The sequence below is a fragment of the Toxorhynchites rutilus genome, chromosome 2, assembly GCF_029784135.1.
Source record: "Toxorhynchites rutilus septentrionalis strain SRP chromosome 2, ASM2978413v1, whole genome shotgun sequence".
NCBI classification, from domain to species: domain Eukaryota; kingdom Metazoa; phylum Arthropoda; class Insecta; order Diptera; family Culicidae; genus Toxorhynchites; species Toxorhynchites rutilus.
Window position 1 is genome coordinate 241,513,871 of NC_073745.1, and position 23,236 is coordinate 241,537,106.

The 23,236-nt window shown below is 38.0% G+C and overlaps 1 protein-coding gene across 1 annotated transcript in view; it reads right to left on the minus strand.

Annotated features, from left to right (window-relative positions):
- LOC129764146 (LIM and SH3 domain protein Lasp) overlaps nt 1–23,236 on the minus strand; it is a 148,705-nt gene that overhangs the window by 3,700 nt on the left and 121,769 nt on the right. The window contains exons 4-5 of the mRNA XM_055762963.1: nt 19,129–19,264; nt 6,594–7,550 (exon numbers count right to left, since the gene is read on the minus strand). Of these exons, the coding sequence (XP_055618938.1) occupies nt 6,594–7,550; nt 19,129–19,264 (1,093 nt within the window). The remainder of the gene's footprint in view (nt 1–6,593; nt 7,551–19,128; nt 19,265–23,236) is intronic.

A 23,236-nucleotide genomic window follows, 5' to 3' on the forward strand; every position in this document is an offset into this window, starting at 1 on the left:
TTTGAAATTATATTAAAATTGTGATTAAAAAGAAAAGATCGCGAAATGTTTTTTTTACGACAGTGATAGTGAAGAAGAGAGCACGCTTATTCCACAGAGGCGTGGGTTGAGGGATAAAAGTGACTCTCTTTCGCTTAGTGAAAATGAGTGAGTTTGTCTTTTATACGTTTCCGATATAAATGATAATAATTATTCTTTTGTTCCAAAGTTTCGGCAGTATATCAGAATTAGTCGAGAAGCATTTAAAAATATTTTGGATACAACCGTGTTTCAAACAACTTTCAGAAGCACTGCTACTCTTGCAGCTTTGGAATAAGCAACCGTTTTGAATCTTCTGGCTTCTGGTCGTTCCAAATTAATGTAATGAAGGAGAAATTTTTTTATTTGATATGGCGCAACCAAGAGTTTCATCAGCGTTCAATGAAATTATTCCACTTCTGGAAAGAAGCTTATGCGAAAAATGGATCGAATTGGATACAACATCGTTTAATGAAACAAAGCAATATTTCTTCGACAAATTCAAGATACCCGGTGTATTAATGGTACTCATATACCAATTCTGAGGCCTACGGAAAATGAACAAATATGCTGCAAATGTGACGCTTATTGTATTTTTTGACGTAGGACTACGTCTTACATTAAGGGTGCCAAATCAGAAAACAGGTCACGTTTTTATGAAATAAAGTTAATGTTAATAACTATTTTTGCTGCGAATGGATTTTAATGATTTGCATACCAATCGAATCAGAAATTTTCTAAGATTTGTTTGATATGCTATATATTACAACCCCATAGTCTGTATATGGTTTAAATTGATGAAAATTGAAAGCACTCCCATTTCCCCATACATTTGTTCTGTCCATTTGTGTGCTTTCCCGAACAGAGCTGTCAATAACGAGCAACTTATGCAACCGCTAGAATAGAAACAGTCGGAGACGAATGAATCGTTGGATTTAAAGTCTCCGTAAACAAAAGAAAAAAGAAGAAGAATAGAATCAAAGAAGGGGGATAGCGAAAAGAGAATATTTGCGAAGTAAGTAAGTATTGTAATTTGAGGAATTTGAGAAAAATTCTCAGAATCTTTCTGTGCCCGAAACAACAAAGGTCGCTTATTCTGCTCGTTTTGTGTTTTATGTTTCCCCTCGAGCTGTAAACGTTAGCGAATATTTCACTTGAAGTTTATCGCTGCAACTTTGTGCATCTGTTAGACGTGTGTTTGATGCTTGTTGAATGGCGATACACGGAAGATGCCTCTCGTTAAATACTCAGTGCAATGCGTGCATTGATATAAAGAAACAAATTGCAACACATGACCAATTAGTGTGTTGTACTCGCAAAGGCAAGAAAGCATCGTTGCTTCTCTAAATGATTCTACAAAACCACGCAAGCCATTAAACCTTTTCTGGGTCCCCGGAACTTTTCACTTAAGAGTTATTTATGAACTTTCGACGTATTCGCAAATGATATCCGAAATGATGAACAAAAAAATTTTAAAAAAAGATTGCGTAGTCCTACGTCCTAAGCGGTCGTGTCTCGGATACAACCCCGTGGATTTTTTGTGATTCCATAGTGCTGAAATAAAACTATTGTATTTATACTCACATACTTGTACAAATAGACGTCAAAACCAAAGGAAATGCAATTGAAATTTTCTGTGATGTAAAGTTTAGTATTAAAATCAACGTTTCACTAGCATTTTCCCATACGACGATCATCCATTTCTTGTCGAGACATTTGTTCTCGTTTCGAGTTTAAAAATGCTCGGACACAATGTTACGTAATGTCAAACTTTGCTCGAAACTCTACTACTGCCTTTTTCCATTCGCTTGTTTCGAGCTAGCTTCGAGATTCATAATAGCGGAAGTGATCGAAATGAACAAGAATCACTCGATTCGAAATGCGCAATGTCACCCCAGATTTCAACACGGAACGGTGTTAACCGAACGCACTCTCAAACTACACATTTCTAAATACATCTTATCGACTCCCATTAGGGACTGCCGAAGAACATTGGAGCCAGTTATCAGCAGAGGATGTTAAAAATCGTTTCGACAATTCTGAGGTTGAAGCTATGAGGCGAACCAGCTCAGGAGGCTAAAAGCCTACTAAATAAGAAATTAAAAAGGGAGGCTGAAGCAAAATTGAATCCAGTTCAAAATCGATGAAAGCAAAATAAAAGCAATAATCGATACAAAACGCCAAAAAACACCGTTCCTGACTTCCGCATAATTCACTTTGAAAAAATGCACTACAAAAAAATCTACAAATAAATGAATAATTGAATAAAATATGATTTGTCGACTATTAAATAAGCGATGTTAAAAAAAAAACAATGGGAGGCGCCACCAAGGAGATAATTAGTGACATCATTTGGTTTGAACCAAGCAAATTTTCCGTAATTCCATAAATTTTGTTCCCATCGAAGTATGCTCCCTAACACAGCCATCTAAAACCAAGGTGCCTGGAGAAGCCAACAATAGTCCCACGTCAACCATGCGGTTATATCATAAATATAACCCACCCATTTTATACTCGATAGTGTAATCTTTATCTGATTCGAAGACACGAAGCCAGTTTTAAAATGTTAAAATTAGGGTGAAATTTTCCACATTATGTTATTTAAATACGTATTCCTGACTCTTATTTAAGCATTGTATAGACACATTTCCGACATTTACGCGATTTTTTATTCGGGTTTTTTTAACGCGGATTTTCGAATGAACGCGTTTTTTTACGAGGTACGTATCCCCTGCGTGAAAAAAACTTGAGTGTATTATCTCTGGCGCCTTCTTAACTCGTAAACGAAGCTCAACGCCGTTAGCGTGAATAAGGTGCATCTTGAAATGCAGTGGTTTTGGGAGCCTCCTGTAGATCATAGACGTTGTTGGTATTTATTGAAAGAAAAAAAATATAATTGAATGAAAAAACTCCAGAAAATATTTTTTTATTCAACTTTATTCAGTTTTAATAGTAATTTGATTCAGCTACCTCATTGATTCTCGTTCTGTCAGACCTATGCGCGAGTATAGGAAGGTTAATGATGGTGCAGAACGACATGATCGATCATGGGCATCGAGCAAGAGCACCTGACGAAATATGGGATTGAACATGTAAAATTAGGGGGCACAAACAGTACCACATCAGGATGAAAACGGACAACACAGGAAACCGGAGGCAGGATATAACAGGTAAAGATTAACAGGAGAAAGTAAATAGGAAACAAGAGACACGAGACAAAAGACAAAAATACAAGAAGACAAAAGACAAGAGTCAAGAGACAAAACTAGAAGAAGACAAGTGCATTAGAAGACAAGAAGATAAGAAAACGAGAAAAAGATGATGAGACGACAAAATACAAGAGTAAAGAGACAAACATACGAGAAGACGAGAAGAAAGAGGACATGAGGAACAGAAGACAAGAAGATAAGAAGACAAGAGGACAACATGGCACGAGGACAAAAGACGAGATTCAAGAGACAAATATACAAGACAAGTTGATAAGACGGCAAATGGACAAGACGTCAAGAAGGGCAAGAAGAAAAGAGAACAAGAAGTCAAGAAGATTAGAAGACAAAAGGATAAGATGACAAGAGGAAAAAATACAGGAATCGAAAGACAAAAATACAAGAAGACATGAGAACAAGGGGGTAAAATAACAAGACGACAAGAAGGCAAAAGGGAAAAATTAGCAACAAGAAAAGAGGATGAAAAGACAAGAAGATAAGAAAACAAGAAGACGAAAGACAAGAGTAAAGGTGCAATAATACAAAAAAAACGAGAGTTCAAGAGGAAAAGAAGATAAAAAGACAAACGGACAAGATGACTAGAAGACAAAATACAAGAGTCAAGGGGCAAAAATACAAGAAGACAAGACGGCAAAAGGATAAAAGGACAAATAGGACATGAAAAGAGGACATGAAGACAAGAGATCAAGAGAACAAGAGAACAAGAGGACAAGGGAACGAAAGGACATGAGGCCCAAAGATCAAGAGATCAAGAGAACAACAGGACAAGAGGACATGAGCACAACAGAAGAAGAGAACAAGAGGACAAAATTTTTAAAAACCAATTCAATCCAATATATTAAATGCGCAACAATATTTACAGAATTCGAGAGGTACAGCTGAATAATGGTTTTAAAAATTATTGACGAAGTTTTATACGAACGGATAATTTTGTGTGGACAGTTTATTGCAGTTTTTATTTATATTTTTTTCTATGAATACTTTACCTGACGAAGTTTTTTTAACGGATTATACAGTGTAGAATCATATTTCGAGTTTCAGGTTGCTGTCATCATATGTACTGAATTTCAAAATAAATCGGAGAGGGTCGGGCCAGCGGCTTGTCCATTTGGCGTGGAATATACGAAACAAAGTTGTGTACGTATAACCGTGAATAACTCGAGAACGGATCGTCAGATTTGAGCTGTTCTTATTTTGTTTTGTTCGTGACCGACTATAAAAAAAAGATGCGGCAAGAAAAATAGGAAAATTTTGGAAATTCAAAAAAAAAAAACGATTTTTTACATGTTCTGCAATGAAAAATGTCCAATTGGAATTCGCGTTGACGGCACTGAGCATCATGGTCCATTGTTGTGAGCCGAAGGTGATAATGGAATGAAGCTCAACTTTTTCATATTGAATATGTATTCTACGTAATAAAGTTACAGGACTATGTGTTTTAATAATATTGAATTAGCACCAAATTACAATTTCCATTCAAATTTGAACAATATCATAATATTATAATATTGTTAATATTGGTCCTGCTGTTCTGATAGAGTTATTTGATTCACATCAAGGTATACGTCGATGTTATTTCTTGATCATGGAGAGTAGAGTAGTTTTACTGGTCCTCTTTTTCCTTCGTCATATCACACTGATTCGTTGTTTTAAGTAATCATATTAAGAATTATTACAGTCGTCATTGGAAGTTTTTGGAACATTGATTATTTCTCTGAAGTGATTGACGTTTAAAAATATGATGTGCATTTGGGGATCATATCGTATAATTTCGAGGATGATAATTTGAATTTGTTGATATTGGATATTCAGCATTCGTGAGACATGCTGCCACCATTCAGAAGCTTGAATATTTGTTCAATATTTGGAGTCGCAACGCACGAAGATTAGCGAAACGCCGTCGAATCAATCCGTTCGATAGCACCGCATTGAAGCAAATAAACCGCCTCGGGAACATGTGTCGCGAATTCGTGCAGGACGAACGCAGAAGGAATAGGAAACACATGTAGCTCCTGAACGACTGAGGAAGCAGCTCAATAACGATCTGCAGGGTTAACCGTAAGGCGTCATTTTCCAATAAATATGAACAGCGAACTGTTTCCCATTTTTTGACATAGAACTACGTCTTTCATTTCTGTATTGTGGTGTAAGCTCAAAGTTTCGAACCCGAGAGCGTTACATATGGAGTGTGAGGTTTTGAACTTTAATACCTCTTCACCAGCTGAACGGATTGGGATGATAATCACTTCATTCGAAAGATAAAATTTCTAAAAGTTATATGCATGTTACTTATTGACCCGAAAACTTGTTTCAATAGCTTAAAAATTGCTTTGAAAACAGGTTCTTGAAATCATACAAATCTGTATATAAGCAAGTGCCCGTTCGGGAATCCACTAATTTATCATTGTGCAGCGATTGATGTTCGATCTCCGGAATGTGCCTCCCTAACACAGACTTCAAACCCAAGGAGCCTGGGGAAATCGGCGTTGTGAAAATATAAATATATGCAAACTAGTTTTATACTCGCATGCAATATTTTTTTTCTTCAGTGTAAATTAAATGTTGTTTTGATATTTTTAATGAAAACTTAAACCATTTGCTACATTTATTTCTTCGACCAAAATTGTTTGGATCTTTTAGTTTTCAAGTTAGCAATTTTTGTAGAAATTCTGCAAAACAAATGTTGACCCTATTCAAGAAGCGTTCTAATTTTTTTAAATCTCAAGTATGCAAAGTTGCTTGAATTCTAAATGTCTTTATATCGCGTTTCCCTGCTATCTGAGATGGCACTACCAACGGCCAGTCGAGTTGGCATGAAATCCGTCAAAAGATTGGTAGGAAGTGTCCCAATTGACTGGTGCAAAAATCCCGTGAATTCATCAAGAAGTTACGTAGTAATAGCGCTCAAAATCGGACGTTGATTTTGATTTTTGACTTCCAAATGGGGGAAATTTTGATAACCAATTCGAGTTCTGGGGAATCAGCAGTTGACTATGAACTTGGGTAGTCGGCTACCATGAGATCTTTTTACATATATGACGATACGATATAGGACATACTTTTCGTAGCGTTTCAACGAAACAAAAATACGAAGTAGGGAATGTGAAACATCTGTGCACAGCATTGCCGTCATGGAAAAATCCAAGCACAATACCAAACCAGGATCAACCTTATCATTTCTATGCGGGGTGGGTGCAGTACAGGTGCTTTACATATAAACTACTGAACAGGAAGAATGTACATTGCACAAATGGAAACATGTAATGAGCCGATGTAATCGGGGAAAGTACCACAAGCTACTCTCAATACTGGATGATATACGTTAAAAAAATTGCTTCGTCTACTTACTGTTTCCAGAACTGTAGATCAGTGTCGCACTCTGTCGATTTGGTTGTGGGATATTCCGAGGCCCATCAGTGAGAGGATCATAGTCAGCAATCTTTCCGATACCACCGCCACCGCCGCCGTTATTGACATTGCCATTGTTATACTGGTATTGCTGTTGTGCGTATTGCTGCTGCTGTTGACCGTTGTATCGCTGTTGCTGAGGATGCTGCCCGTAACCACCGTCACCTTGTAGTTGCGCATGATGATGTTGCTGCTGCTGCTGCACGTGATGATAATTGTGAGTAGCACCATTGCTTCGTTCATTGCCGCCTCCGCCACCACCACCAACTCCGGCCTGCTGGTTGTTGTGGTGATAGTGGCTGTTGTAGTTGTTGTTGTTGTTCACCATCGCAGCGTTTGGGTTAGGCCTAGCATAGTTATCATACGGATCATAGTATTTCTGGTTGTTGATCACACTCCCAGACGGTGTCTGGGAACTCTGCAGAACAGTTTGACGCACTACCTCGGTGGCGTTGGTGCTACTATTACTGCTACTATTGCTATTGTGATGGTAGTGGTTCGATTGCTGCTGTACTTGCGACTGCTGTTGGTAGGCCTGCTGAGGAGTCTGCACATTACCGTAGGCCGATTTGCTGTAGTTATTGTTGGTTGGATAGCCGCCACCTTGTGATGATTGGTAGTTGTTCTGGTTCTGATTCAGATTGCTCAGGTTGTGCTTGGTGAGCGTTGAAGTCGGCGTGATTTGAGCCTGCTGGGAAACAGCTGCCGTTGGGTTCGTTGGAGCCGTTGCGCTCGGTCCCATGGAGGACAATGATGAAGTGGAACCGGTTGCCGACGCCTGTGACAGTGAGTGTGATGCAGGTGCTACCACGGATGGTGGTGGAGGTGGTTGATAGTGTGGCAGCGACTCAGCCGCCAATTGCTCGGAAAAATATTCCGATTCCAGCTCGTTATTATCTGCGGGGTGTGTGGATTTTTACCACGATGAATTGGAGTGGCGATTTGGCAAGGGTGGTGGTAATGTTTTGTGGCATGAGGGCGTGGTGTGATGATACGGTTGTGGTGTTTGTTAATGGCGTACAAACAACGACAACGTGATGCATTATGGAAAGAAGCAAAAAGAAGCATATTAAAAAGGCGTTTGAGATACATCAATTGCTATTTTTTTTGGGAAAATATACAGGTCGGTAGCTAGCTGCGACATCGAAAGGGAACATTGATTCTCACCAATGTAGCTACATACATACGTACAACATGGATGAAAACTAAAGAGGATCAAATGGATCGGTACACATGTTTCTGGCAAATCTACACTGAGCGAAACAACAATAGGACCACCATGTTTTTTACATTGTTTTTACAATATTCTAAATTACGATTCAAGTTTCTTATATCTAATAATCTGTTTATACTTTCCCAACTTTAAGAACCATTATGGGTAGGGGTGGTTGTGTCCCATTCACCTGAATACCATTCACCCGAAACACGTCTACTCGAAGCACATTTACCCGAATGCAACACACAGCCGAATGACATTCACCCGAATGCGACAAATACCCGAATGGACATTTACCCGAATGTATCAAATACCCGAATGCGACATTTACCCGAATGCAACATTTACCCGAATGAAGAGAGAAAAATTTCGACAAATCAGATTATGAGTTTTGTCGAATCTCCTGTTACGAAAATGAGAAATTGTAATGAGGAAATTCGAAAAAGATGTTGAAGACCTCGCTGTGTCGTTTTCAGAAATTAATGTAAGCACAATTGACATGCCGTCTTCTTTCCTTTCCGTGTTGCCCTTTGAGACCAAGAGATCATGCAGAAATGAGCATCGGTTATGGAATATTTCAAAAACTAAACAGGTAACTTTAACATAAAAAAAATAAATGAAAATGTGAAAAGAATATATAAGAAAAAAAATGGTACTTACGTATTTACCACCGTGGCGCAGTTTTTATCATGAATTTATTATTTCGTGATGAAATTTATTCTGAGATCAATGTAATGGGGGCGAAGTCCTCATTTCACGAGGATAACTAGCCGAGTCGACCGCCGACCCGCCGCTCGGAAGCGGCGGCCTCTCACAAGCAAACCTGTGTTCCACCGATTGCCCGGTTTGTTCGAAAAATAGGAGACGATCCTTTAGTCAGGTCCGATCGAGCGTCAGCGAGCGTCGGACGGCATACGTTTACCTGGTGCATTACGTTTGCCCGATTTATTATGCATGCCATGTATTTTGATCTCAGAGTAAATTTTACTGCGAAAATATAAATTCATAATATAAATTGCACTTCAGTGCCATAATACGTATGTACCAAAATTGTCAGCTTTCTTTTAACTCGACTGTGCGTGTCTCTGTGATATTGCTATTATGTATTTTTATGCGTTATAGGAATTTATTCAAAGAAGATGATATAATTGAGTGAAAAAACTCCAGAAAATATTTTTTCTTTAACTTCATTCAGTTTTAATAGTCATTTAATTCAGCCACCTCATTGATGCTCGGTCTGTCAGACCTATGCGCGTGTATAGGAAGGTTAAGTAAATGGGCTGCGCCATCCATATGAATGGACAAACTTCATAATACTTTATATAACTCCATTCTTTCACTTTTCATTATTTTGAAAAGGATTTTATTCAACTCTACTATTTCTCAAATTGACCAATACCCACAAAATGAACGTAATATGATCTTCATATAACACTGATCAGAATTAATTATACAAATACTTCCTGATAATAAAATTTGCGTATTGACGAATTTCATGCCAACTCAACTGGCCGTTGGCAGCACCATCTCAGATAGCAGTGAAACGTTGCGGGTGTAAAGACATGGATCATTAAAGCAACTTTGCATACTTCAAATATTCGAAAAATAATTAGACTACTTTTTGGAAAAAGCCAAATTTTTTTTTCTTAATTTTTTACAAAAAATTATAACTTAAAAATTATGATACCTCATGTCAAAAGATGAAATGTAGGAAATTGTTTGAATTTTTACAAAGAAATACCAAAACATTATTGGAAAAAAATTTCGCTGGAAAAAAAGTCATTTTAAAAATTAAAATTCATTTTTCTCAAAAACGTATTTTTTTTAAATTTTATTTCAAAATATATATATATATATATATATATATATATATATATATATATATATATATATATGAATAGCTCTTAAAATTTCCAACAAGATGTCCATACATCGGAAGATGAGCACTTTTACAGGGGAAAAGTTTTACTAACAACAAGAACAATTTTCTTTGAAAAAAACACAACTGATCCTAATTTTGTTTAAAGTCAAGATAGCTTTATAGTATATTCGACAAAGTTTTAGATCTTATTAAAATATAAACTTTTGTCGAAGATGTCAACTTTCTATCTGTTATAGTTTTCGAAATATAAATTATTTTTGTATGAAGACTTCTGAAAAAAATTATGTTTTGCTCGTAAAATTTTTGTGTGTAAATTCTCACGTTTGACATGTTCTTGACATGTTTCTAAATAGAGAAAAGTTAGCAAAGCCTGTAAAATGTTACGTATTAAATATTAATAATATTATTTCAAAGAAAAAAATTAAAAAGTTCTTGTTCGAAAAACTTTTTCCGTGTAAATGTGCCTATCGTCTGATGTATGGAAAACTTGTTGGAAATTTTAAGGGCTATTTAGATCTATTTTTTCAGAATTTTAAAAGCATATGTTTTTGAGTAAAATGAATTTCAATTTTCAAAATATTTTTTTTTCAATGAAATTTTTTTACAAAAAATTCTTTGATAATTTCAATGAAAACCTAAGTGATCTCCTACATTTCATTCTCTGACCAACTTTTTGTAGATCTTATAGTTTTTAAATTAAGATTTTTCGTAAAAAAGTTGAAAAAACTAAAAATTTAAAAAAAACTACAAAAAAATCTATCGGACCTACAAAATTTTAGTTAAAGAATGGAATGTAGGAAATTGTTTTGGTTTTCATTGAAAATTATCAAAGAATTTTTTGGAAATTTGAAAATTCAAATTCATTTTTCTCGGAAACATATGCTTTTAAAATTCTGAAAAAATAGATATAAATAGCCCTTAAAATTTCCAACAAGTTTTCCATATATCGGACGATGGGCACATTTACATGGAAAAAGTTTTTCGAACAACACATTTTTCATGTTTTTCTTTAAAAAAAATGCTATTAATGTTCAATTCGTTACATTTTTATATATAAATTATCGCATTTTAAACATATGTTCCAAAAACTTTTGAGAAAAAAGAATTTTAATTTTTGAAATAACTTTTTTGTCAGAGAAATTTTTTTCCAAATTTTTTTTGTGAAAATTTCCTACATTTCAACCTTTCACTAGAATTTTGTAGGTATCATAGTTTTTAAGTCATAATTTTTGGTAAAAAACTTAAGAAAAAAAATTGACTTTTTTCAAAAAGTAGTCTAATTCTTTTTCGAATATTTCAAATATGCAAAGTTGCTGACCCATGTCTGTACACCAACAACGTTTCACTACTATCTGAGATGGTGCTGCCAACTCCTAAGATGAGTTGGCATGAAATTCGTCTATTATTCGAATATATCATTTTTTCGGGCAAGTGGTGCATTCAGGAAGAGCTTACACTCGGGTAATTGTTACATTCGGGTAACTGTTACATTCGGGATATACTTGCATTCGGGTAAATGTCACATTCTGGTAAGTGTCAGTTAGGGTAGATGTTACATTCGAGTAGCTGTCGCATTCGGGTATTTTTTACATTCGGGTGAGTGGAATTCGGGTGAATGTCTTTCGGGTAACGGTCTTTCGGGAGAGTGGGTTTCGGGTAAATGTGACACAATCGTAGGGATACCATCCGTCCTGATTTTTTCATATTCTTCGAGTTGATTTCTCTTCAAATGTGTCACGGAAGTGTCATTTTACCGACTAATTGCGCCGTTAGTATCCTTGTTTCCTTGAAGGACGTATTGATTATGACACTAAATGCTGCCTATGTAGTTCATACGTGTCGGTGGTTATTAGCTATATGCACATTTTGTTAGTTCATCGAAACAGTAGTTTCAAATCAACAAAGAACCATTATAGATGAATCTGATTTGGGAAAGCATATCCAAACACCGAACAGCTGGATACAACTTTCCATGTAAATGACTTCCAAGACCTTTGGCCAAACGGTTCAGGATCGGAATGGGCCGATAATTTTCCCCCATGAGCATAGTATTTTGCTGCATAGTTCTTGAAGAAGGATGATGGAATATAATCCGGACCAGGACTTTTCGATGCAACAACCAAACGAAGAGCTACAAAAATATATGGGTACGACTGAAGTGAGGCTGTTGCATGAGAATATTCTAGCTTGATAATTGATCAATTGCATTGATTACATCATGCTCGAAAAGGCTACGGAAGAATTCAATAAAAAGATTCGCAGGATAGGCACTGGTGATGGAATTTTGGCTGCCAAAAGCTACGTCTCGAGGAATACCAGGTGATTTTTGACGAGCGTTCGCAAACGACCAGAAAGATGATGGATTATCTCTGAGGCCAGTCTGAGGTCGATCAATATACGCCCTGAAGCAAATTTCATGCAGACTGCTGTACTCGGCTCCTGTGAGCTGCACATCATATTTTTTTGACGTAGGACGTAGGTAGGTAGGTAGGTCTTTCATTTCTTTACTGGTGTTCAAAGTTCAAAGTTTCGAAAACGAGGACGAAACGTATGCCGTAGCAACAAGACATTGAGCGTTAATACCTCCTAAACAACTGAACGAAATGGTATGATAAACACTTCGTTCGGAAGATAAAGTGTCTACGCGTTATATGCTTCTTACATATTGAACCAAAAACATGTTTTAATAGCTTCAAAATTGCTTTCAAAACAGGCTATTGAACTTACACGAATCTGTGTATAAGCAGGTGCTCGCTCGAAAATCCACTCCTAGTGGGTTACCATCCACGCCAACTCTTTCACCTCATTCTTCTTCAACTGAGGATCTTTACAGCATGCTTGCAAGTCTGTTTTTTTAACTAGATCGACAGACTAGATGCTGTTGCAATAAACAGAAACAAGTGCAAGTCATGTTACATTTTTATTACAACCATGGATTGGTCATCTTTAAGGCTACTTAATTGGAATGCCTGATTGCTCAAGAATAAGGTCATCGAGTTCACTGACTTATTGGTGCAAACAGCATCGACGTAGCTATCGTTATCGAGACGCATCTTAAACCGCATATTATCCATCGAGTTCCGAATTATCGTCTATTAAGAATGGATCGTACTGATTCTGATGGAGGAGGTGTTGCCTTAGCCATCATAAATTACATCATATATCGACTTTTGCAACATCATCGGGGCGGAGATCACAACATCGATTGGGCCTATTATCATGATTGCGGTCTACTATCCCAAACAGACACCAGCCAAAGATCAAAATCAAAAGCTGACTCGAATCAGTCGAAGTACGTCATCGGCGGGAACATTAATTTTCGACATCAGTTCTGGGGAAACCAAAGGAGGAATCAAAATGGAGTAACTCTAAATGATGATCTACAGTGTGGACACTACAGGATTCTTAGTACAGCGAATATACAATGGTATATTCGGTTAACCAAGATTATTCAGGCCAGAATGATTGATCTCCGTAACAAAAAAAAATTGCAAAAGATATTAGCAGACTTCCGAACAACTCCAAGCCATTTTGGAGGCTCGCTAATATTCTCAAGACCAAATCTGTTTCTATCCCTCCTCTTCTTCAACCTGATAATTCAGAACGATTGATAACACCATCCATTTGGTTAGTTCACACAATCTTGGCCAGAACATTATAAGTCCTTTTGAAGATATGGTGAATGATATTGTAATAACTATTGACAATATTCGTTCTATTCCACAGGAGAATTAAATCATCTCAGCTGAAGAGGTGATATCAGTTATACGCTCGTCGAAGAATATGAAGGCTTGAACATTCAGTTGAAACATCTCAGTTCCAACGTATATAAAATTATGGCTTCTGTCTTTAACACTTCTATACTCGCGCGAAAAATCGTAATTTGTGTACTTTTGACTACTATTGTGTATTTTCAGGCGTTATTGGTATTTGGTATTTATAAATATTTTTACCTTCAACTTCATTTTGTTTTAATAGTCATTTTATTCAGCAACCTCATTGATGCTCGGTCTGTCAGACCTATGCGCGAGTATAGTTAACCTTAGACTGTCACTTAGCTGTTAACCTTAGACTGTCACTTAGTTACTTCCCCTTGTGTTGGAAGCTAGCGAAAGTGATCCCTATACTAAACCAAGGAAAAGATATTTCTTCTTCAAAGAGCTATCAACCAATTAGTCGTCTTTCAACCTTTTCGAAGTTATTCGAAAAAAATATTTTAATGCGTATTCTTGCTTTCGCAGATGAGCAGTATATATTCTTGGATGAGTAGTTTGGATTCCAAAAAGGCTGCTCTACCATTCACCAGCTTCGTAGGGTATACAGTATAATCAGACAAAAAAACATTAGTTTCAAAATTATTCGCCATGGCACTTCTGGATATTGAAAAAGCATTTGATAATGTTTGGCATAATGGCCTCATTCACAAACTTCAGAACTTTGGGTTTCCCACATACTTGATAAAAATGATCAAAAAATATTTTTCTGGTAGCGTTCAATGTTCAACATTCATCGGGAAAATGCATTATGAATGTAGGTGCACCACAATAGATCAAATAAGACTAGCTTATTGGCTTTAATTCGATATGTCGAACAGCTGAATCGGTTCAGTAGTTCAATAGTTATGCATTTTTGTGGTGGAAAAAAGAAATGATTTTTCGGACCATCGGTTAACTTTGGAAAATCATAGCTCAAGAACAAAAAAATAACGCCTATCTCATTTTGGGATATATTATGTAAAAAATCCTCAGTTTTCAAGAAAAAAATATGAGAAAATATAGCGCCCTTGATCCCGAGACCATGTAAACTGTAAAAAACAAGTACAACCAACAATTACAAAATAAAAATCCAATTTTTTTTCAAATATGACATTTCCCAAAAAAACACTAGCTAATTGACTTTAATATGATATATCGATCATCCAAATCGGTTCAGTAGTTCAAAAGTTATGAATTTTTGGAAGAAAGCAGAAAAAGTCGATTTTTCGGACCACCCCTAAAATGGAAATGGGCACCGTAAAAAAATAAAAAAATACGGTTCTAATATTTTGTGGTAAGGAACAAAACTACCACATTTCACAAAAAACTGAGAACCACTATATCGGTTTGTCATGGAATGGCTGAATACTGGCACGACTTGCGCAGTGATCCCGGAAGTTACGATGAGCAGGGACTTTGGCGGTGGTACATTGATGGAATGGCCTTTTCTTCCGATGAATGCTCCCGTTGGCGTGGATTACAACCAAAATGAAATCGGGGGACTACGTAGAAATGCTAGAGTTTGATTGAACATGGTGAGACATTGATTGGTCCGCACTTGGTTTTTCAGCAAGATAATGCTGCAATTCATAAATCAAAACTAACAAAACAGTGGATCGTTGATCAAAATATAGAAGTTCTGGGATGGCGAGCCTGTTCTCCGGATCTGAATCCGATTGAGAACCTTTGGTCTATACTTGCTCGCAGTGTTTACGAGAGCGGCAAACAGTTTGACAATGTAAACCAGCTCAAATGTCGAATTCATGAGGGTTGGGATCTTACAAGAAACCCTTGAAACACTGTTCTTGTCCATGGAATCGCGTCTAATTTGAGCCATCCTTAAGAATGGCTCATATACACATCATTAATCAAATTAATCACTACATGATAATCATCTGGAAAAAAGCTTGATTTCTGAGGAAAATGTAGGTGGTTTCATTTTTATTTCGCACCCATTTTGACGTAGGACTACGTCTTTCATTAGGGGGTCAAATCAGAAAACAGGTCACGTTTATATGAAATAAAGTTAATGTGATTAACTATTTTTGCTGGGAACGGATTTGGGCGATACACATACCAAACGAATCGGAAATTCCCTAAGATTTGTTTGATATGCTAGACATTACAAACCCCTGGTGTGTAAATGGTTTAAATTGATGAAAACTAGCAGTATTTCCATTTTTCCATACATTTTTTCTGCTCATTTATGAGCTTACCTACCCGTGCCGTCAATATCGAGCAACTTATCGACGAGCAACGAAGGGGAATATTTGCTAGAGTATAAATATTAGTTCTATGCTAAGATAAACTTAAACAGAGTTTCATTTGGTGATCTCGAAGGCAGACATGTTTGCTGGCGAGCGTCGAACGAGAATGAAATGTCTTTCTGAAGGCAGGTTGAGAAAGAGTTTGAAGTAGTTTTCTTCACAAGGACCCTTTTCAGGGCTAGAGACGAATGAGTCGCTTCAAACCATCAATGTATGGCTCTGTATGCATGCTATGTTGAACGCTTGTTTGGTGCTGGTTGGTTTAAGTTGTACGAAAGATACGGTGACAGCGAAAATGGTCATGTCAAATTTCAAAAACCGACCATGTATATTTTGTTTATTGGCCAAAAAAAATGATCTGTGCAAAGTTTCAGCTCGATCGGACATGATTTAGGGGTGTCTCAAAGTGCTCAAAGTTTGATTTTTTCATCCTCGAAAATCTTCCAAAGGGAGAGTAAAGAAAATTTAGAAAATCGATTTTTTTCGATGCCAAATGACTTAAAAATGCATCAAACGTCGAGATCTGGTGTCAATTCGAAAAATAAATTTTGGCAGAAAATCGACCTGTTGCGACTCAATCTGAGAGGCAATGAAGGTATGGAAAAAAATTATTATCGAATTAGAAGAACCGACCATATACATTTTGTTTATTGGTCCAAAAAAATGACCTGTGCAAAATTTCAGCTCAATCGGACATGATTGAGGAGTTTCTCAAAGCACTCAAAGTTTTGGTTTTTTGATTTTGAAGTCCTAAAAAGTCGATTTTCGGCCAAATTTTTTTTTCGTGATAACACCAGATCTCAACGTTTTATGCATTTTTAAGTCATTTGGCATCGAAAAAAAATTTAGATTCTCTAAATTTCCCCCCTTGGAAGATTTTTGAGGATGAAAAAAACAAAACTTTGAGTGCTTTGAGGCACCCCTAAATCATGTGCGATTGTGCTGAAACTTTGCACAGATATTTTTTTTGGGTCAATAAACAAAATGTACATGGTCGGTTTTTGAAATTCGATGATGAAATTTTTCCCATACATCTATTGCCACCCTAACGAAAGATGTCTAGAGATGCGACTCCACTGAGGCAATATTTAACACATTAAGGACTGCACGTTTTGGGGCTAACTTAAACACTTCATTTGTTTGGCTTCCACGAATAAGATCGTTTCCTTTGGTGTGGATGAGACGAAGGCGAGCCATCGGTAGGCCTTGTTAAATTATTGGCAAACCAAGGATTTAACCTTCAAGTGTAGAAAACACGGGTTATTCCATGATCCATCCGTAACAGACGGAACGCGAAATACGAGAAATCTCGTGAGCGGTCCAAAATGTGTTAATAACATGTAGCATGATACTCCATACTTGAAAGTATTGCCATTGTTGTTGTTTACAGGCGATGCCAAATATAGATTGATGTAGTTATCAAATGTGGAACAATGGTGCTGGTGCAACAGGTATATAATCACTTGTAGTCGAGTTATGCCAAACCACCGAAAACCACCGGAACAGCGTTCGAGATCAATTTTCAATGCATTGAAATAAAATGCGACATACGACATAAGCTTGTTGGTTGTTTTGCTAGGACAATAATGAATCATCAATTGATTCTACAATAAAAAAAAACAAATTCAGGGTGACCAAACCATTCTACTAAACATAATAACGTCCGAGGTTAAAACAAGCGACTTGAACAAAATAACAGAGTAGTCCTACGTCAACAATGCGATCATATCTTGGACACAACCTCTTAATATGGGATTTCTGGGATTCAAAGAGAAGTTTTTTCAAGCTGGATTTATCTGTTACACAACCAAGAACATCATTGAAACGACGCTCAATCATACATCTGTTATTGAGGGAAAAAATGGAAGGTGCTATTTTTATTTCGTTCAGTGTACATGATTTGAATCTACGACGGAAAAGAACTAGACATACTGTAATCCGTTCTCTCTTCCTGTGAATAAACTTCCGGATCGATTGGGAAGTGACACAGCCAGGGAAGCTAAATTTTGTCATGGGACTTTTTTAGGCTCCGCATTTTGTACTCAATTCGGTATGTTTTAGCCAAAAATCCAATACCAAGAAGTGTAATTATATAGCTGATGACACGACAAGAATTTTGAATTTTCCTAGAGGAAACAAAAAAATCGTAAATCCTAAACTTTTTATTGGCGGAACGCCTTCTCTTGAGGAAGCGCAACAATGATGTTATGGCTGTAGGAAGCACCATTTCTGATAGCGCATTTTTTTATTTCCCAACATTCTTTCCGACTTGGTGCCGCAGAGCGAATACATGCCAAATTGAGGTTTACGAGTTTTTTTACCCTCTCCCTTGCAAGTAAGCACATGACTGCTTTCGAGCCTCATGATATTTACCCTATTTACGAGCACCGGCGGCGAGGTCTTGCCTTCTGTTGGGTAGCAAAATTTGCCACAGTACCAAAAAAAAGCGCGGTGGGCTATCACAACAGCAAAAGCATCAATTTCACAGGTTATATAACAGCCAGAGATAGGAGGTGGAGCCACAGAGTGTTTATTGTTAGCGTTTTGGTTGTCGATATCTTCGAAAGTGAACGCATGAATTCTCACGTGGGAAACAATAAAAAAAAATCAATGCACGTTTCGAATCGTTGTTTTTTTTTAGTTTTTTTTTGTGGGGTTCTCCTGTTTGAATTTTAGGTGGCGCTCAGCAGTAAGCAGGGATTCCGCGCCAATATGACGAGTGGTTGAAGCTCCAACGGAATTCAAATTTCTGAAAGCAACTGCCACCATATTTATGATATAATAAGAAGCGATATGAACGGCATCTAAGTCATAGTAAGGATGCCTCGATCGGTTTGTTATTCAAATTCAAAAAGGGGAGCGGTTTCAAAGGCAATCTGAAATCAAATGTGAAATAATTGTGAGAAATTTAATTTACGTTATAACAATTCATATTATTTTATGAAAAACGCGTTACATCTTTTTGGCCTAAAATGTATTTTTGTTTCACATTTAGACTAGATAAAAATGGTAATCATCTTACTCGACTAGAATTTCGAAGGCAATCAACCAAACTGTACTGAACCCATAGAAGCTTCGTTCGGTGAAGAGTTTTACGTTTTGATAGAGGTACAATTGCTAGCAATCCCGTTTGTATAAGTTTATGTACGAAGCGATTGCGACAATGTTTAGTGATCAAAGTAATAAACGTGTGAATTTAGAGCCATTCCACAACAAAATATCCGGTCGATACCGATATAACCTTAAAAACAAATTTTAAAACAGAGAGTGGCCAGAGCGAAACAGTAAACTCGAACATCTTCGTGTTGCCACCGAGAAGAGGTGGGCGCGCGCAAAAGTCGCAAAACTCACTCACCTTTACTATCGATGATTTCCGTGCATTCTCTTTGTCTTTCCATGGCAGCTTTCTTCTGTAAGTCACCGTGGTAGGCAACATTGGAGATGTTTTTCGTGTTTTGCTTGATCCGCAGTGTTTCGGGGTCGTCGGCGACCTTGTTTTGTGGCGGGCGGGTTGGCGTTAATGTTCCGTCGTCCAATGGGAGGAGAGCCAGTCGGTCGATCGTCGACGTTCACAGATCGGATTGATCAGGGGGTAGCACACGGGAGAGGAAGTGATTCCATGTACCGCCAGCCACCACGTTTGAATTATTTGATTGTTGTTGGCGAGTTCCGTTGCAAGCGATGCACGCGAGCAGAATGTGATCGTCACCATCATTTGGCGAGAAGATAGAAAAAAAACATAGAAAAAAGAAAGAAAATGATGAAAATGAAAATTGGATTAAATTGTTCAATGCAGCATTAAATTCACTGAGGTTTCGCGAGAAGGAAAGTGAGCAAAACGAATAAAACACCTCGAAAAGGTAAAATGGAATGTTTGTGCTTTCCCAAGTGCTGCATCTAAGTCGAAGCGCTCATTTAAAGTGGAACACAAAGAGGGTATGTTTGCCTTTTTCGAAGGTCGCGGTTTCGTCGTCTGGAAATGTGGCGGAAAAGCAATTTGATTAAATTCAACGAACCAATCCGAGGAATTATTAGAGATGAAATATATTACTGTTGCACGGAAATATCAAAATCATCTTAATCTATTGTGCTATATCTTCACTGTTTTACAGTGGAATTGTCGTAGTCTTATCCCTAAATTGGATACATTCAAATTTTTAATTCATAAGTTCAATTGTGATGTTTTTGCTCTGTCCGAAACTTGGCTTTCTTCGCGAGATGATCTCTCTTTCCACGATTTTAATATTATACGCTTGGACCGTGATGACAGATACGGAGGGGTGCTATTGGGGATCAATAAGTGCCACTCATTTTTTCGAATTGACCTTCCACCTATTGGAGGGATCGAAGCTGTTGCTTGTCATGCAAACATCAGAGGCAAAGACCTCTGTATTGTCAGCTTGTATTTGCCTCCGAGAGCTACAGTTAGCCGCAAGCAACTTATTGACATGTGCTCACTCCTTCCTGAGCCACGATTGATCTTGGGAGACTTCAACTCTCATGAAACTGCCTGGGGGGAACCGTACGATGACAATCGTTCATTGTTGATATATGACCTTTGTAACAGCTTCAATATGACCGTTTTGAACACTGGGGAAACAACACGTGTGCCTAAACCTCCTGCTAACCCAAGTGCTCTTGACCTCTCGCTTTGCTCGAATTCACTGTCGTTAGATTGCAAGTGGAATGTAATACAGGATCCCAACGGTAGTGATCACTTGCCAATCAAAATTTCCATCACCATTGGGTCGAATTCTTCTGAATCTATAAACATGGCATATGACCTCACAAGACACATTGACTGGAAAAAATATGCGGACGCGATTACTCTAGCCATCAATTCCAGAGATGGTTTACCTCCATTGGAGGAGTATAACTTCCTTTCTCGTTTGATCCATGACAGCGCGGTTCGCGCTCAAACGAAACCCATCCCAGGTTCCACCATTCACCGAAGGCCTCCCAATCCATGGTGGGATAGCCAATGTTCAAAGCTTTATGTAGAAAAATCGAATGCATTTAAAGCTTTTCGGAAACGAGGAACCATTGACAATTTTCAAACGTGTTTAGACCTTGAAAATCAATTTAAAAACTTGATCAAAGGTAAAAAAACGTGCTTATTGGCGAAATTTCGTGGGAGGTTTGTCACGAGAAACGTCAATGAAAAAATTATGGAAAGTGGCTCGAAACATGAGAAATCGCTCTTCATCGAATGAAAGCGAGGAACATTCACATCGATGGATTTTTAATTTTGCGCGAAAGGTTTGTCCCGATTTCGCTCCCGTGCAAAGAATTGTTCGAGATATACCACAAGATAGGTGCGATCTTGATTCCGAGTTTTCGATGGTAGAATTCTCTCTTGCTCTCCTTTCAAGTAACAATTCGGCTCCGGGATCGGATAGAATTAAGTTCAACTTGTTGAAAAACCTCCCTGATGTGGCGAAACATCGCTTGTTGAACTTATTCAATCGGTTTCTGGAGCATAATATTGTTCCAGATGATTGGAGACAAGTACGAGTTATAGCTATTCAAAAACCCGGAAAACCCGCGTCCGACTTCAATTCGTACCGCCCAATAGCAATGCTGTCTTGTATACGGAAATTGTTGGAGAAAATGATCTTGTTTCGCCTTGATCGATGGGTTGAAACGAATGGCCTACTCTCAGATACACAATATGGGTTCCGCAGGGGCAAGGGGACGAATGATTGTCTTGCGTTGCTTTCTTCAGAAATTCAAATGGCTTACGCCGGAAAAAAACAAATGGCTTCAGTATTCTTGGACATAAAGGGGGCCTTTGATTCTGTTTCAATAGAGGTTTTGTCAGACAAATTACACTCTCGGGGTCTGCCGCCTCTATTGAATAATATGTTATATAACTTGCTTTGTGAGAAACATTTGAACTTTTCTCACGGAGATTCGGCAGTAAGTCGGGTCTCTTACATGGGCCTCCCCCAGGGCTCATGTTTAAGCCCCCTTATGTACAACTTCTACGTAAGCGACATTGACAATTGCCTTACACAAAATTGCAGCCTAAGACAACTTGCAGATGATGGAGTGGTGTCTGTCGTAGGATCAAACGAATCCGACCTGCAAGAACCCTTACAAGATACGTTGAACAATTTTTCAACCTGGGCCATTGGGCTAGGGATCGAATTCTCCACGGAGAAAACAGAGATGGTGGTTTTTTCTAGGAAGCATAAGCCAGCAAAACCAAAGCTTCAACTTTTGGGTAAACCGATCACTCATGCTATGTCATTCAAGTATCTTGGGGTCTGGTTCGACTCCAAATGTACTTGGGGGGCCCATATTAGGTATCTGAGTAAAAAATGTCAACAAAGAATAAACTTTCTCCGTACAATTACCGGCACCTGGTGGGGAGCCCATCCCGAAGATCTTATAATGTTGTATCGAACAACTATTCTCTCAGTGATGGAGTATGGCAGTTTCTGTTTTCAATCAGCTGCCAAAACACACTTAATTAAACTCGAGCGAATTCAGTATCTTTGTCTCCGTATTGCGTTGGGATGTATGCCCTCAACGCATACCATGAGCCTTGAGGTTTTGGCAGGCGTACTCCCACTAAAAGATCGCTTCAATTTATTATCTCTTCGGTTCCTCATCCGGTGTAAGGTTATGAACCCATTGGTGATCGGAAATTTTGAGCAGCTGATCGAGCTAAATTTTCATTCTGGATTCATGAGCTCATATCATGAATTCGTCTCCATGCAGGTTGATCCTTCTTCGTATATTCCCAACCGTGTTTGTTTTCCTGACTACATCAATTCCTCTGTGCATTTTGATCTGTCCATGAAGCAAGATATCCATGGATATTCAGATTACCAACGATCGAGGATCGCTCCAACGATCTTCGATTCAAAGTATGGGGGTATCAATTGTGATAATATGTACTTTACTGATGGGTCCTCTATGAATGAGTCCACAGGATTTGGAGTGTTCAACGAAATTTTTAGCACCTCCCACAGTCTTCAGAATCCTTGCTCAGTGTATATTGCTGAATTGGCAGCGATATACTGGGCGCTGGACAGCGTCGCCTCACGACCTGTTGAACACTATTACATTGTAACGGATAGTCTTAGCTCTGTCGAAGCTATCCGTTCAGTGAGGCCGGAAAAGCACTCGCCGTACTTCCTTGAGAGAATACGAGAAATTTTGAGTGCTTTATCCAGACGCTGTTATGTCATTACCTTTGTCTGGGTCCCTTCACATTGCTCAATTCCGGGTAATGAGAGGGCTGACTCATTAGCAAAGGTAGGTGCGATTGAAGGCGACATTTACCAGCGTCAAATCGCCTTCAATGAATTTTTTTCTTTAGTCCGTAAAAATACCATCGCTAACTGGCAACGCAAATGGAACGAAGATGAATTGGGCCGGTGGTTTCACTCGATTATCCCTAAGGTTAGCCTCAAACCGTGGTTCAAAAGTTTGGACTTGAGTCGGGACTTTAT